The sequence below is a fragment of the Chroicocephalus ridibundus genome, chromosome 3 (assembly GCF_963924245.1).
Source record: "Chroicocephalus ridibundus chromosome 3, bChrRid1.1, whole genome shotgun sequence".
In the NCBI taxonomy this organism is placed as follows: Eukaryota; Metazoa; Chordata; class Aves; order Charadriiformes; family Laridae; genus Chroicocephalus; species Chroicocephalus ridibundus.
This window is the reverse complement of record NC_086286.1, coordinates 57,963,250-57,980,578: the sequence shown is the minus strand read 5'-3', so window position 1 is coordinate 57,980,578 and position 17,329 is coordinate 57,963,250. Positions and strand designations below refer to the sequence as shown.

The window sequence follows — 17,329 nt, the reverse complement described above, 5'->3', positions numbered from 1 at the left end:
TTATGAATAAGTGAACGGTTCTTTGGTCAGTACACAATCCTGTCAATGCAACTTCATGGAATACATTCCTTACACCCACTGAATTAGAATTTACCAAAATAATGCACAGGAGGAAAGACACAAGATTCAACACAACAGAAACATAAATAAAATCCCTGGTCGGTCATAAGAAATCAGCCTACTTTTAATACTGTTAATGCTTATTGTTCCGTCAAGTATTCTGTTGCTCCACAGCGTGGAAAAAGCAAACAAATCACAAACCCAAACATTAGAATATAATTTTTTTTTTAATTTTTATAAATAACTTATCTGTTACAAAGGCAGTTTACCCAGCTAAATCACAAAACCATCAACTCAAGATATCCAAATTAGGTTTTATTAATAAACAGGTAAAAACTGATTTGTCAATCTTCACATAGAACTGCAGATGAAGCTGAAAAACAAGGCCTCATATTATAAACAAAACGCATTGAATGCAAGTGCTTTGGGTCTACTGCCTAATTACCTGGGATTGGCATTTTCTTCCCACATAAAAAAAATGCAAAGCCTTCAAAAGAAAGGCCTCTGTGCATTCACATAGATCACTTGTAAAACTCCTAATAAGTGTCCACTGGCAAATGTTTACAGTGGGTGACAGTCTACTTTGTCTCTTGCTACATTGTTAGCACTCCCTCCAGCCTCACACTAAGTGCTGCTACATAATTCTTTGCGTGCCGTCTTTCATGCATACTGTACTGGAATTCCATTTTCTTGATCTCGGTTACATACATCCCCGATCATGTGAATATTTTCCTTAAAAAAATAGATCATCAAAATAAAGAGATGCTTGAGGTTGCTTCAGTGTTCAAGTCTGTTTGATTTCTCTTTTCCAGCCTTTATTTCAGTTGTCCTAAATATTGCTATCCTTGTTTTCTATAAATATGAGACTTCACCACAAAGTCAGGTTTAGAAACTGGCTGCCAAAACAGGAAAGCATTTAGAGTCCTTGAACAAAGCTGTACGATGCTGCTGCTGTTGATTTTGGCACTGTATGTACTTCCCCAATGAATCTCTCTTCAGGAGTCTGCAAGATACCCAGCAGATGAAGCAAGCTTAAATCGGATGCTGATCTGTTGGTGGGTTGAAAGTTTCTTAGAATAAAGTTTCCTCATGCCAGACAAAACGCTACCTTGTGTCACCCACCGTAAAACTCAGTGTACAGAGTGAACTATATGCATAACTCTTCCAACTTTTCCTGCAATTTTACCACGCTGCATCTGCAGGTCTTCACAGATCATCAGCATTTACAAGAGCAATGTACAGAACGAGCAGAGGAACGCTATTTTGTGCATAGTTTCTTATTAATGCTCTTATTTTAAGGCATTGCTTCTCTCAGATAAAAGCTTAAAAAAAGGGACATGATCGTGCTTAATCACTTAAAGGGAAAAAAGGAAAGTTAACAAAAAGACTATTAAACTATACATACAGAAGTACAAGAAAATAATAAAGGTGAAGAAAAGAAATCACTTAAAGCAGGCTCTAGAGCTATGTACAGTAGGAAAAGCTTTGGGGTATTTCACTGTGTGTATTGTACAGACAACGCATGCAGTTTTTCCTTTTCATCTTTAGATGTGATTGTCCTGATTTCTGGCTTCACAGAGATATTTTCAGGGAAGACAAGGCAAAGAGTACCACTGATTCGTGAAGTTCTTCCCTTTATCGAAGGCACTATGTGGCAGCAAACAGTTTAACTATTTAAACCTTGTTCCTTTTAGATCTCCTCTGTGCATGTAGTGTTTCACTGAAAGCTCCAAAAACAAAAACGCTAGCACTCTATTCCTTTCCCCTGTCAAAATTCAGTAGTGACACTGAGGCAGAGAAGAGGACGGGCAACACCCAAGCACTGAACATGGTGTGTGTTACTGGGATACTGGTAATACTGTACATGGTTTAGGCAGCTGGCAACTGAGTCTTTCAGCAGATGACCTTCCAGCCGATCAATTTCAACTGCCTGTGACACAACACTGAGGTATTACTAGCTCTGTGGGCTGACATTTAACATTAGCAGAATACCATCTCATCACACCTTCAATTTTACAAAATCTTACGCATAAATGCTTTTTTTGCCCCCCTATGACTGGATAGTTCCTTGTACGTTTGCTGTGGTTTTACAAAAGGTAACAGGCCTGTTGGCTCAGAAATGTCTGGGCATTTCACACTGTTCACAGCGATTTAAGGCCGGATGATTTAAAAAAGTACAGGCAGTACAACTCCACTGAGCTCCCTCATCTTCATCTGTGTCTGGAACAGTCTTTGGTGTTTTCACAATGGACCTCTGATCTGTGACATGAACGAGATAAGATAAGCAGTTAGTAACCAAAACCAGCATGGAAAGAATTTTGAGATGATTTTTTTTTTCAGTATCTGAGAACTATCTTGTTCCTCTGAGAACAGCACAGTTATTACAAGTGAGAGAGGCAGCTTTTTACCACCCCCTTGACTACAGCTTGATTGTAAGTCAGCCAAATGGCACAAGGTGAAACTATAAAAAGCATGTTTCCCATCCCTTCACTCTGCTTTCTTCCCTTTTGGTCTCAGTTTAAAGCTCTTGCATGAAAAGGAGATAAAATTTAGAAATTAATCAGCACAGGAAACATGCACAAGATTTAGAAGTCTGAGGTCTACGGAGCAGTCTAAAATTCATTAAGACAAGAAATTAGTGCTCTGCAACCTTTTGACATATTTAAGGTGTTGATCCTAGAATGAGTATCAGCAGTTCTTCCTCAAACCAGATAGCAGTCAGATACACCAAAAAAATCAGTGCCTAGCTCTCCCATGCTATAGAGTAATCCTCCCAAGCATACAAGTGCATCTTTTTGCATGATGTGTTAGACAACAACCTTCAACTATTTTAAAAGAGAAAAGATGAAAAGAGAAAAGAGATGAAAAAGATGAAAAGAGAGAAAAGAGAGACATGTCAGGTTAAGGGCGTCCAGTTTAGGCAACTGCAGCAAAGTCTTTCAGCCAATTATGTCAACTGGAGAACATCTCATTAGTGACTAGCCAATTGCAACTGCTGCAAAATGACAGCCACAGCTTCAGGAAATACAATGCTACTGATCACAACTGCAAAAAGAACTATTTTTCGTTCTTTTGTGAACAGTGGTAATTCTGGTTTAAGTCACCGCCTACATCACAGTTATACTGAAACTTGAAATGAATATTAAAGTTAATGAAGGACTAAGATACAGTAGAGATACTTTTTTTTTTAAAAGAAAGAAAAAGAAAGGATAAGAGGTACTTCACAGGTTTATAAACCAGAGTTAACTTTGCATTTTCAAGATAGGTTGTATCGAATCGGTGAACGCTTAAATTTGTGAGTTGATGCAAATATTAACAACTAGTCACAGAAAATTAATTTTAATTTTCTTCTTGGATGGGTTACTTTTTATTTATTGTAAAGGGAACTATGTAATTGACAGAACTCCTGATAAATTCTTCACGGTTCAGCTGTAAAATGTACCTAATAGGACTGCATATGGATTCAACTTTACTAACTTCGTGAACAGCTTGGATAATGAAGGATAAAAAAAAAAAGGTTATACAGCATGAAGAACAGTATCAGTTTGGAAGAGTCACAAACAGTGTGGAGGACAAAAAAAAATAATCTAATTTATCTAGACCATTTTGAAATATAGAATGTCAGAAATCCGTAAGATGAGATTCTGTAACAACAGTTACTGCACACTACAAGGACCAATCACACACACACACATATATTATGTGGAGACCTTCCTGGACAAGGAAGCTGCACAGAAACATTAGTGGATCATCTGTTTCATTTGGTGGTCTGCCTATAGGTCACAGTACTATGCTGTTGCAAATAAGTTAATTTCATTCTCTGCTTTATGTAACACACAGAGGTAATTATTCTGTTTTGACATTCCACTAGGGCAAAAAAAAAAAAAAGTAATGTACAAAACTTAATGACAAGCAAAATGTTCGACTACTAAATTCGGCAATACTGACTGCCCTATTGGACAACATTTTTCTCCTCTCCAACTATCTACAACTATACTTAACAATAGTCAGAAGAGGCTTTTATGTATATTGTTAATACAAATTCTACGGTAGCCAGGAAGTCCAGTCAGGGTAAACAAATGAAGTTACTGTAACATGTAAATAAATCCGCTCTTCACCAAGGACAATAATGAAGTCATCTAAGTGAATTTTACTCGTCCCTAAGCAATGTGTCTCATACTCATTTTTAGAGAGAGACAGATGCTGTCATTTACTTAAACCACCTACCAACATATCATCCAACTTTAAACATCATTATTGAATGTACTTCTCTTTCCTGAATGTATGAATAGAAACAGAAGCATATTTACTGCCAATACAACTAAAATGCAAGGTTTGTATGCTTTTGAAGTAATCTGTTCCATAATGAACATTTAAACTAGATTCATAGAATAGCACTTGATATTAAATGCATACCAGATATTAGCACTAAATCCAAATTTTACCAGTACAGTACCTTTGGGTTTTGGTGGCACTGGACCAAGAAATCCAATATTATCATAAAAATTATGAATAGCGCTGGGATTAAAATGTGGTCCTAAAAATAAAAAGAAAAGAAAGTGCAGCAGTGTTAAAAATAAACTTGTGTAGGAAAGCATATCAGGGTTTTTTTGACAGTAATTCTGAAACAGTACTATTATTCACTTACCACCTTTTATATCAAAGTGTCAATATAGACCCAAGTGAGATATTAGTGATGTCAACGATACACTTGAAGAAAGTTATCGTCCAAAACATGCAATATAAAGTCAGAAACAGAATCCAGCAGATGAAGGTCCTTAAATATATTTTTTCTTCTGCCACTCTTATTTTATTAGTAAGTTTTACCTGAAACTTCTTCTAAATTGCAACTACACTGAAAGAGATGTGCTATCTACTATCCAGTATTTTATATATGCTTAGATTTAATACTTAGAGGAACTCCTAATTCCAATTTACTGTAACAAACAAACATAAAGCCACATGCAATTTGAATATTCTATTTGAGGTCAAGTCTTTAGTGCAGCATTACATTCAGTACACCTGTTTACTTTCTCCTTATCTGCAGGTACATTGTCTGAAAGAGAACTTCCGTGGCTCATGACTGAACTGATCTAGCAGCTCGCTGCTGCTGAAAGTGGAAAGCATTTAGTCCCTTCCCTCTCACTCAGTTCTCCCTTCCCGTGCCTCTCCCTCACATCAGCTGTAGCAAGCTTTTCCAGCAATGCAACATTTTTTTGCTTGGCTAGTGAGCAGAATCAGCTCTGCAAAGGGTCTAAAAAGCTAGTACAGAGCCAGAGCACAGTAAGTGGCAAGAGACAGTATGAGAGAAGGACCTCTTGTTGGCAGCTTTAGAATTGGCTCAGCTGTCTCATAATTTCACCCTCATGACCAAAAGCTGTGTCCCTGCAGACAAGGAAAGTGGAAGGAGGAGCGGCACACTGGAACTTACAACTGTACTTTGTATTTGCTGACTCAAGAGGCTGAATACAAGACAGAACCAGTGCAAGACAAGAGAGGGAGACGAATGCATACATATGGCTGTATCATTTAGAAAACTCTTCTCCCTCTTTGATACTCAAATAACGAGATTTCCTCCCCCCAGCGTTTATTAAATAAATGTCATCACAAATTTCTCTTCTGAGCCAAGTATGAGATGGGAATGACCGTGGGATTAGGAAAACCATAAAGCCAACAAAACCAACAGGCTTAGAAGACAATTACTTCCATGGTTTCACTCAAACTAATGTGATGATTTTGCAAATACTGTTTATACCCATCATTTATAACAGCCGCTTTTGATACATGCAGACAGTGAAAGAAGAAAGGAAAAAAAAATAAAAATCAACATTTACAGTTGCTGTTGTACTAAGACATACTGTACCTCTTGCTTGAAAAAGATCAATCTCTTTGGTTAGGCAGTCTATGTCTATCTGCAGCTGTCTGTTACAACTTCTTAACTGTTGCATTTCTTCCAGCTGAAAAAATAAACCTGCCCGTTAGACTAAGTTTTCCCATTTTATTATCAGTTATCATTCACGCATAGGTAGACAGCATTTAGTTATTTCAGAAGTGAAGATAAAAGAATCTTCCCTTATAATGGCCTTTCTTTTAATCCAAGCATAATCTTACAAAGAGCTTTCAGACCCACTGAATTCTTCTCTCTCATCAGACTTCAGAGATGACCGAACAACTCCAGACTGTGGTCAGAACACAACCAATGGTCCACCAGATCAACGGCTGATACCCTAGCACTGAAAACTGGTGTGTCAATCAGTTTCTTTGAGACTGGTATACGCACGAAGACCAAAAAATACTTTGTGTGGAAAGCAATATGAGTATGAAGTTGTAGTCTGAAACGTTAGATGACCATACCTTTAAGAACATCTGGAAGGATTACCAGGTCAAACCTTTTGTGACTGCCTTTAAAAGCAACACTTCACAAAGCAATTAGTGAAATGAAAGGTTGTGGTTAAACAATGCATATTTAGTCTTTACTCTAAACTACACTGTTTACCAGTTTAACTCTGGCTGTATTGCCTGTCACTCGTATATTGTCAATATATGAGCAACAGTTCCTTTAATTTATTGTGGCAGACCACACTTGTGGTTTAGGTTCATAGCCTACAGATATTTCAACTTACTGATGGAATTTGGGAAACAGAATTCGATCTTTTCAGGCGCCTTCGTGTTAGATTATTCTCCATTTCATTGACCTCTGATTTTAGTTTATCCAACTTTTTCTTTTGAATCTCAAGTTCTCGTTGAAGTCGCTCCATCCTGGCCTTCTGGTGTACCAGTAAAGCTGCAATACATAAAGTCCCATTTTATCTTCTTTATTATCCTTCACATGGCAACATCAGATAAAGATGAAAGTTAGTATTCTTTTGGGAAAATACAGACAAAAAACATTGCTACAAATTGCTTTTCCATTCTCCTCACAAGAAAATCTCTGCCATAGGACAGAAACTGTCATATTTTTAAAAACAGCACAAATCAATCACAGACAACAAGCAAATACAATGAGAAAGTCATACAACATATGATGACCATGCGAAATTTAGCTGTCATCTGTAAAAACATTTTTCAAGAACCCAACTAATCCACAAGAATGACTACCAGAAACCAACAACAAACGTTGCCTTGCATCACATCCAGCTCAACCATTGTAAAACAGGTAATACGAAGAGGATTTCGGAGAGATGGCTGCAATACAGAGCATTATATATGCTAGATAAGCATCTAGATTTTGATTTTTATTGCTATTTGCATTGCAACATAATCCAGTGTTCTTGTCATAGCAGGAGACCCCAGAAGAAACTAAACTAGAAAGTACTACAAGCAATACCACTGACAAACATCAGTTATATTTATCACAGAGGCTGCGTTGTATGCCATTTTATCCCTAAGTTATGGTGTAGAACCGTTAGCTCAGCTTCTAACTTCTAACACTGCTTACTATTTGTAAAGAAAATGGCACGAGGAGACCTAATTTAGAAACAATGAAGTTAGCATTTAAAATACAGTTTTTTAAAGCGATAAAGAACATAAGTAGTAGAACACGCAATCAAATTCATACAATTTAAGGAGTTTATTTCATTAAAGGTAGGTATACTATTAAATATCACCAGATGAGCAGGTAACACTGGTCAAAGCAATAATCACCTTATATAAAAATGAAAGTGTATTTCATTAAATAAACCCAACAATCTTTTCAACTTCTGCACAGCCATTCATTCATCCATTAAATTACTAATTCATATAAACTGGGATCACTTTCACAGACTATGGATGCCTTTATAGCACTGTGGAAATTATAAAAAGAGTAGCAATAACAAGGTTTTTTAAAAAGATTGAATTTGCCTCACAAAGCATTTAAACAAAACTCCAGCTGGAACATGATGTTTAATTCACCACAATTTCTTCAGGTACCAAAAAATTAGAGGCACTCAGATTTGGTTGGTTATGTTTCCTGAGCAGTAGCAGAGGGGAAAAAAAAAAAATAAAAATAACGCAACTTTACACATCTTCATCAAGCAGAACTGCCCTCTGCTGCAGTTCCTGCCCTGTCATTCATTCACACATTCTATTTTGTCTTCCAGAGGTTCTTCAAAAGGAGGAACCATGCCAAACTATTTTTGTACAGTGTTACAGAACTGCAAGGCCTTACTGAGATTCAGCCTAGGCTTTTGAGTCACATGTGTTCAAAAGATACTGAAACGAAAAAGCTGCTTGGGCTTCTGCTTGATTTTCTTCAAGTTAGAGATGTTTACATAAATAGGCACCTTTATTTTGTGCCTACTTACACTAGTAACTAGTCACTACACTAACCACACTAAAGTTGAAGTTGCTGTGCTCATATGTAATATAAAACATAATAACTGCAATCCCAAGGTAAAGATTTTTGTTGAAGACTTGGAATCATCAGGTAAGTAGTCTCAAAAGACAGCCTCCCATCTTATTTCAAGCCTTTCCAAAGGCTTGAAAAGCCTTTTAGAAACAGCTGAAGGAACTTTTTCCCATTTAGGAACTCCAGGAGTTATAAATGTAGCTGCAACTATAAAAGAATGGAAATGACTCCTTTGCCTTTACTCTTGCAGGGAGCGTACAAGCCCTTTTTCCTCTTCTATTTTCATTGCCTTGGTATTACTGCTGAGGCAACTCCTCAAAGCCCAGGTTATTGGTACTTGACCTGCAGTTACATGCTATGCTCTACTGATCAAGCTCAGAACTCTTCATACTTGTCAAACCATGGATGCAGGCTGCTGGTGAGCAGCCAGTACGCTGGACATGGTAAACAACGAAGAGTGCTACAGGAGAATCTCCAGGATGCATGGTATGGCCTCAAGAGTAAAGACTATGAGCACAACTGCATCTCTGGAGGACTTCACCCCCCACCCTCGGCTTTTTAAAGCTACTCTTATAAAGGGAAAAAACCCGACAGCTTCTCATTTCAATGTTCTCCCATGTCCGTGGTTTAAAAATTAAGCCATCATTATGGAACTGCACAGGGAGAGGAAGGCACTGATGGATGCCCACAGCACTATTACATGTTCTTCATTTTCACATCACTTTCAGACATGATCCAATTTTCTCCTAGCAGCTTTGGGACTACTTCACTGTTTTCTAATTTCAAATCCCAACAGATTTCAAACACACTCATTGCAGAACTACCATCATAATTAAAGAAGAAGAGTCATTTGATATTGCTATGCGAAACTTCTATTAGAAATAACTTGGATAAGGGACTAGCAAGACATTGGTTTAAGTGGTGGCTTTCACACAGAATTTGGTAATTTTCTAAATACCAATTTGGCAGCTGTAGGAAAAAATGCGGTGGGGAAGACAAGGTCTCCCCAAATCCCACTGCAGTGTTTAATAATGAAAAGAGCAATTTAAGTATTCAGCTCCCTCTAGTGTTGATCAGATCAAATGAAAACGTTAAGAAAAAAATGCAGTGCATCTCCGAATCTAATGCAATTCAGCTACTAGATCTAGTTTACACTGTCCATAAGGAGACACCTAACAGCCTTTTTGACAATCCTGTGCTTCTTGTAGGAAGGGGATTCCACCTATGCAGGCAGCACAGGCACACCCAAGCTTATGCTACATAGACTGAACTAACTTGGAGTACAAGCCAGAAAGTGTCAGGCTTGCACTTGTTCTTTCAGACATCCTTAAATAGAAGCTATTTACTATAATCATCCTAGAAAAACAAGCACAAAAATTGTCACCTTGGCTCTTCATTTTTGTACCGGAACCAGAATAGATTTCATGTTCAACTTTTCAACTATGTGCAAACAGGGTACCACGCACATACAATTTTTTCAACTTCTGCATGTTCACATTCAGCAGACTGGCAAGAACAGCACACTTCAATGCTCTGGCAGATGCCACTACTTCCTTTGACATTCCAAGTGCACATTTTCCACAAAAAGGCTGTAAATCATTATAGTTACAGGGAACATGAAACTCTGGAGGACAAAAGTTCACTTTTCCTTTCCTTAGGGACCTACTCAAACAGGTACTGAACATACTTTTACGTCTGAACGTGTATACATAATTGTTTTCTCAAAGTCTCTGTGAATCTGAGTTTTAAACAATTACTGCTTTAGAGTGCCTTTTGTTATTGTAAACGTTTCTAAGAATAAAGCTAACCTAGGAACACAATGATTTCACCCTATTCTACAGACCTATGAATTTCTGATATTTCTTAGTTTAATAAATATGGAGGACAGGGGAATTCTGGCAATACAATTACTTGGTGGCAGTAGATTCATGAAATTCTCAGGACACGTTTGTGCACATTTTCAAAACGTGTATCTGAAGCCGCATAAAATTCAGTCATTTAATATGCAATTTCAACATGTCACATTGATTTTTTATTATTTTTTTGTTTTGTTCTCTCTTTCCAATAGTCTTGGCATTTAATTTTTTAAAGAGACCACCACTCAAGAGTGGGGCCTGATAGGCAGAGATAAGGTTATACTATTTTCTTAAATCACATGATGTAATGGTCTAAAAGCCCCTTGGAACATGGGGCACAGCTGTAATTCATTCAAGTCTCCCCCCCCACCTCACCAAGGACCAGTTAGGATTTTAAGAAATTTTCCTGCAATTTTTTTCTTTTTGAAAATTTTAAAAAGCTCCAAGAAATGAAAGCAGGAACTGTGCAAAATGTCAAGTTACTACACTAGTTTATCAATTAACGTATTTACATTAAAGACACAGTGACAAGGATTGCTACGTAAACATACATCCACATACATACCTACAGCTGGTATCAATGATTAACTCTATGTGTACCATCCCCTCCCCAAGGTAAAGAAAATATGAAAAAGTCAGTCAGTCAAAAGCCAAGTAGTACTGAACTACAGGACTTAAGCTCCCTAGTATGAAGACACCAACCTAAAGATTTATTACACAATTATGTATCTTCTTAATAGGATGCCTGCCCATTATACAGATGGATAGCACAGAATACACAGAATGAGCAACTATAAATGTTTAGCCTCGCTATTCAACATAAGACTGCATAGTGAGTGTACATCACAAGAACATTTCCAAGTACAGAATTTTCAGTTTCTAACAGGATTTCACTGGTTTTCATCCATAAGACACTTTAGTATGAAGTTAATTATAGACTGAACTCTCAGATAATTACTTCTTATTAATAAAACTAATTACATTATAAATTGAAATCTCTAAGTAATGGGAATTGATACTCCTGTACACACACGGAACTGATACTAAATAGATTAGCATAAAAATGCATCCTCTTTTGGCTGTCCTTTTGGGCATGCACCTAGCATTATACTGTTCTCACAGCATCATCGACTTCAGTAGCGGATGAGCGCTCTGAACATTTCCACAAGCAAGTCCCACAGTATCTCATATTGGAATCCGAGAAAATGAGAAACATCAGTTAGCAACCACTTCTGAAAAGTTTGGCGACAGCGAGTTTCTTAGTATCAAGAAGTCAGCAGTGGAGATATAACCTAGCATTGTGGGGTAACTGCACTGATTTTATCTGAGCAGTACCCTACTCCTTTTCACATCATACAACCTCCAGCTCTGGCAGCAAACAAGACTGATCTGTGGCAGCCTTCTACTATGCACTGTGACCTCCTTGGGAAGAAAAACAGAATTTTAATCATGGAAAGAGACTGGAATCCCTACGCACACCATAACTGAAGTAAAGCTTCTGAGGTGGCAGGCAGATAGGTGTAACACACCTTCTATTCTCCAGGACTGGACTATGCATATGAATGAATTTCACTGCAACAAAGTAAAGGAAATCTCCTTTGACACCAAAGCAACTCCACCTTCTACATTCCTTCTATCCCAAGGCAGTTTCAGTTCTCCCTGCCAAGACAGGGAGCGTTCTGGGCAGAAATGGAAAAGCTGATGAAAATACATTTTTCTCCAATCACGGCCAGAGAAACTTCTGGCTAAAATTAAAATGAGACAAGCACCTAGTATGGAAAGTTTTTTGGCACAGTCTGGCTAAATTATAAGCAGCTTAGAATATGGCCTCACAACAGAAAGCATCAAGTAACTCAAATCCCTTTTAAAATGTAACAGAAAAAAACCCCACCTCTAAGTAAAAGATTTAACTTTAAAAGCCATAATTAGAACTTCCAGATATCAAAATCATATATCACACACATCTCAATTTTCCAAAGATTAAATAGTAACAAAATTTTAAAAAATATTGCACTTGTTGCAGCAGGAACGGACCAACAATGCCAGAAATCCCAAACACTGCTGAATGTAATGAAGTTCAGAAGCATGAGTGCACTTTATATGAAGCAGTGAAGGACACAGGAGAAAGGTGTTTCCCTAAGGTCCCTACAGCTGCACCAGCCCTCGTCATGCATCTACAATTCATCTAAAAACTGCATCCATGTCTTGGCTTCAGGACCAACTGGGCTCCACAGCAGGTATGAGCCAGTCAACACTTGACCTCTAGGCTGCTTAGCAGAAGTGGGCATCGCAAGCTTGCATCATCTTGATAAACTGGATGCTGATACCCACAGCCTGTAGAGATTGTGCAGGAAGTCAGGTAACAGTAGCCATTGCTACCAAGGGTACAAGAAATGAAGAGCTAGACCTGGTAGAAGTGAGTCCCATCAGAAAGGCAGAACAGGAAAAAGGGACACCCTTCCCCAACAAGTACCTAGAATTCAGAATGCTTGGAAAGCAAGTTCATGATCTAGAAGAGTATTTGGAGCCTAAGGACAAGATTTCGATTGCTTAATTCTGGGTATCTCAAGTCTTCTAGGTCTAAAACAGCCAGCCAAACCTCCCTTCAGGGTAAGAAAAGGAAATACCACTTCTGAAGGGCAATTTGTTTTGCTTATTTACAGATAAATCATTTTCTGAAGTTCTTTAACTCTTCATTGATTATAAGAGACAATCGAGGATGATTAGTTTTTTTGGTTTTGAGGCCTAACCTTCAGACACTTCAGTGAGGATGGATTATTCTCTCACTAAAGATGTAATTACATCCAGAAGTAGTGCACAAGCTATAATCAGTTTTTGATTTACTTCATTACTCTAGTACTCCAGATGCAAACCAGTCTTCATGTGTCCCGATCACTGTACTTACTTACACAAAACAAAATAGCCAAGTTAATCTGAAGAATGCTTAGAGTGGTTGTGGAACAAGCCATTTTTTTTAATGTTAAATTGTTTGCTAAGTCCAAAGAGGACCAATGATGTCAAAGAAAAATTATTTTGACAAGCTATCCTGAATATTGCTTAAATATCCTAAGACTCATTCAACACCTTTACACAAGAAGTCTGCAGGAGGGCTAATAAACCATCAATTTGGTAATAAAGGCATGCAAGAATATGACAACAGAAGGAAAAGACCAACAGGCTGGATTGGTGCATCACATATTTTAAGGTTTACCCTCCCATTACCACTGATCCTTTAAAATCGCTTTCTTTGGCATGGTGCTTCTTCTCACGTTTTATAACATAGATTTTATTGTCAGGCACGCATTAGGGAACAAGGAGGCCAACACTCTGTCCCACTATTTGCTTTCAAAATCTGCTTTTCTTGCTTCTTAAATAACACTCGCAAAAAGAAAAAAGTAGGAACATTATTCAGTGGAAACAGTATCTCAAATGATTCAAAAATCTGCCAGTAGACTTGTAACTTTAAATCATTAGGACAAATTGAACAAGTTTAGATGTTTCTTTCAGAACTACATAAAAATGAAGACGCTATGGCTCCACTTCATTAAACAGATAACATATCTACTTAAGACAAACAGAAGAATTATCTCCAAGTATTCAGTTACATGTCTTCACCATAAAAAGAAATCTATGATTTGCTTACAAAACTTTTTTATTTATTTAGGAAATGCTCATGAATGCTAAAGTTGAAGATACGGTATAACATCACAATGGTTATCAACTGTTCCCTGTTCCATAATCTACATACTGAATTGACAACCTGGTTGAAATCTCTACTATTTATATTAAGAATATTACCTTGCGTGTAGGCAGCATCATCAGATCCCATACTCAATTTCCGTGCATCACTGATCCTATCCACATGTGCTAAAACAGGGTCAGTAAGATGCTGGATACCCTCTGGTTCAACATAGTGATCAGGAAGGTTTAGAAGGTTTGTAGGTTCAAAAGTTGGGGACACTACCCCTGGGGAAACTGCAGGGGGCTTATTTGGAGAAACTGTAATTTTAAAAGTATATTTTGTGTTAGGCTGCGTAACCACCACTCGAGGAGAGGTTGCAGTGGTGCTGTTGCCCACTGCTCGACTCTTGGGTGGATGGTGATGAATAAATGCAGGACCCATGCTTACTTGACCAGACATATTCCTAGAAGTGGCAGATACTCCAGGATTTGTCGATATGAAAAGCGTGGGCTGGTTCCGCACAACTTGATCATCTCCTGTTGTGGCATTTGCTGAAATGTAGACCTTGGGCTGACCGCGTGTGATGACTTCATCAGTATTTGGAGGACTGGCTGATATGTAAACAGTGGGTTGACTTCTACTTAATGTCTGGCTGTTGAGGGAAGAGGGAGTAGTGGAGGTGCGAGGGCCAGTTGAACGCAACTTAGAAGAACTGTTTCTTTGTGGTGGTTCAAGTTTGATTTCAATTTGGTTTTTGCGAGGTCCTGTGGATATATTCTGAATGTTGTATTGGCTATGAGCAGAGGATTGTGAGCTACCAGATGAATGAATCATAGGTGCTTGTGGAGTAGTAGGAGAACTGATAGGCATATAGACGTGAGAAGTCTGGTGGCCTTGCTGATTTGGCTGTGTTGAGTGTTGCGATGAGGTATGTGGCGTAGTACTGGATGTAGGAAGAGTAGTCCAGGGACCTGGCTGCGAAGGCTGGTAGACTTGCTGAGGGTGCGTGGGATTAAACTGAGATGCCCAGCCTGGCTGCTGCTGTGTCTGTCGAGTGGTACCACCAGGAGCTGTGATGTAAGGCCTAATATAGATAGAATTTCCCTGTGGACTGTTAAGTACAGGAGGAGGTACACCATGTATGTGCAAAGACGTAGGGGTATTACGACCAGGCTGAATATTTGGGGCTAAAGTTACCATAATGGGGTTGAATCTGGGCGTTTGTTGAGACAAGTTAGATACTCCTTTGCTGCCTAGGTGAAATCCAAGATGCTGCCCTGGATTAGAAGTACTAACTGTATTAGCCATCCCGAAGACATTAAATCCTTGTGGAACCTGTGCAGGTGCTGTCTGTGGTTCCTGCTGAAACAGTTCATTGTTGGACTGACTGGTTTGAAGGTGTCCATCACTAACGCTGTGAGCTAGAGTCCTACTTCCATTCATTCTACCTCCTTCTCTTCCATGGTGATACACGTTCTGTGACTGCAAATCCAAATTAAGAGATGTCATGTGATTTCGTAGTCCAGGAATCCCAGAATCATCCGAAAAACCTAGGTCTCCTTCACCGTAGAGATACTTTGTGCTCTCCTGAGAGAGAACTGCACAACAGGCATCCAAGTTATTGTTATTCTATAAAAGACAGATGAAAGTTTGACATTACTGATAAAATACCATCACAGTTAGATATATGTATTCATCTTACCATCGCTGAAAAACTAACAATGTAGCATCAAACAGAAAGCTTTAGGTGGTTGGCTAGCATAGCTGCTACATAGGCACAAGGGGCTTGCATGTGAAGCTTATTCTTTTGAGAGCTCAGTCACTGGCATCAAGGGCAGAGGTCTGCATTGCTGCTGAAGCAGTGACAGACAGGTCTTGAACCTTGACAAGTTAACACCATACAGTATGATACACCTTGGATGAATACTTTTGCTATTCCTTCTCAAATTCGGAACAATCTTCAGCAACGACCAAGTCTCTGGCTTGAGGGGGCAAATGATAGAGGGAATGGATTCACAGCACCGGCACATCACTAGTTAATAACTTAAAAACAAAAATCAAAATACATGTTTATTTTAAATGTTTTCCCAAACACTTCAATACCAGTTAGGCATTACCTCCTGCTGAAAATGGAAAGTGATTCTTATACAGAGAAGAAACATGCTGATCCAAGGAGTTGTACAATACTTCAGAAAAATGTAAAAATTCAGTTTATACAAATACAGCAGGATTACTCTTTTGCAAGATGAAGCCATTAATGGAAAACCCAGCGGACATTTGTATTTTCATTTTAAACCACTGCTTACAAAGCTTTTAAATACTTACACTTGTACAAATTTACTTTATAAAACCTGTAATAGGATGACTTAGAACAAAAGCCGCAGCCTAGATGATTTGCTTTTTAAGAACATTTCATAAGCAAACTGCTAATCCCTCTTCTCTTTTTCCACATTTAGTAATATTGCACTCAGATCTTCCCAATTTAGTTTCCTACATAAGGGTTTTTAGAAAAGAGTGAGCATGCATCGGTGGCATAATTTCTCAATTATGTGCTCCGTCCATCTCACTTTTCTTACAGAACTCTGCGCACACACCCCCGGCCCCCCAAGGAAATAAAGGTTAATATTTTCAGCCAGAAGAGCACCTGTTGAGGCCCAGATGCTACTAAAACTAAATGTGTCTCAAATTCATCCAGCACACAGAACTAGTTACTAGAAAGAATGCAGATGATCAAGGAAAAAAATTGCATATGCCAAGTAGTAACATTATCAGTTAAAGAATAACACAAGCAAGATAAACTGATCCATGCTACATGCTTTGTATGAAGTTATTTTTGTTAAATTAGCAGATGGTAGTTTTCAGTTCTTATCCTTCAACCAGGATGAGAGGTCATGGAGAGGGATGTGCAGACATAGCAAGACTGTCTGAGATTTAAAAAAAAGAAAAAAGGACAGACATAACAGACGTGGGAAAGGGACAACAAGGCTAAACTCCACCCACAAAATCAAAACTATGTGTTCATACAGGCCAGATGCAGTCCTGAATTCTTGAAAAAAAAAAAAAAAACCAAACCAAACCCACACCACAAAAAACCCCACCTGCAAAATCTTTTAAACAACGGGATTCCCTAAAGACTACCTAACTAGCCAGCTGTACATAAGGATTGTTGCAGAAAAGTTTTGATAGAGATGAAAATGGGTCAAATTGATGGTATGCCTATCAGCTCTAGTTTGGAATAAGCACCAGAGGACAAAGTAATCAAATGAAGTTAGTAGTGAAGAAAGGAATCACACACGGACAGAACAGTGGGTAAGAAAAGATAAGAACAATAGCCTTTCATTTGTGGCAAAGTAGAAAAGGGAGCCAGAAAAGGAAAAAGATAGGATGCCACAGAAAAACAAG

General features: G+C 38.3%; 1 protein-coding gene across 2 annotated transcripts in view; it reads right to left on the bottom strand.

Annotated features, from left to right (window-relative positions):
* Positions 1-268: 268 nt before the first annotated feature.
* TAB2 (TGF-beta activated kinase 1 (MAP3K7) binding protein 2) overlaps positions 269-17,329 on the bottom strand; it is a 65,102-nt gene continuing 48,041 nt past the window's right edge. For both annotated transcript variants that reach the window (XM_063329275.1, XM_063329274.1), the window contains exons 3-7: positions 14,044-15,556; positions 6,684-6,844; positions 5,924-6,017; positions 4,517-4,597; positions 269-2,319 (exon numbers count right to left, since the gene is read on the bottom strand). In XM_063329275.1, the coding sequence (XP_063185345.1) occupies positions 2,174-2,319; positions 4,517-4,597; positions 5,924-6,017; positions 6,684-6,844; positions 14,044-15,556 (1,995 nt within the window). In that variant the 3' untranslated portion in view covers positions 269-2,173. The remainder of the gene's footprint in view (positions 2,320-4,516; positions 4,598-5,923; positions 6,018-6,683; positions 6,845-14,043; positions 15,557-17,329) is intronic.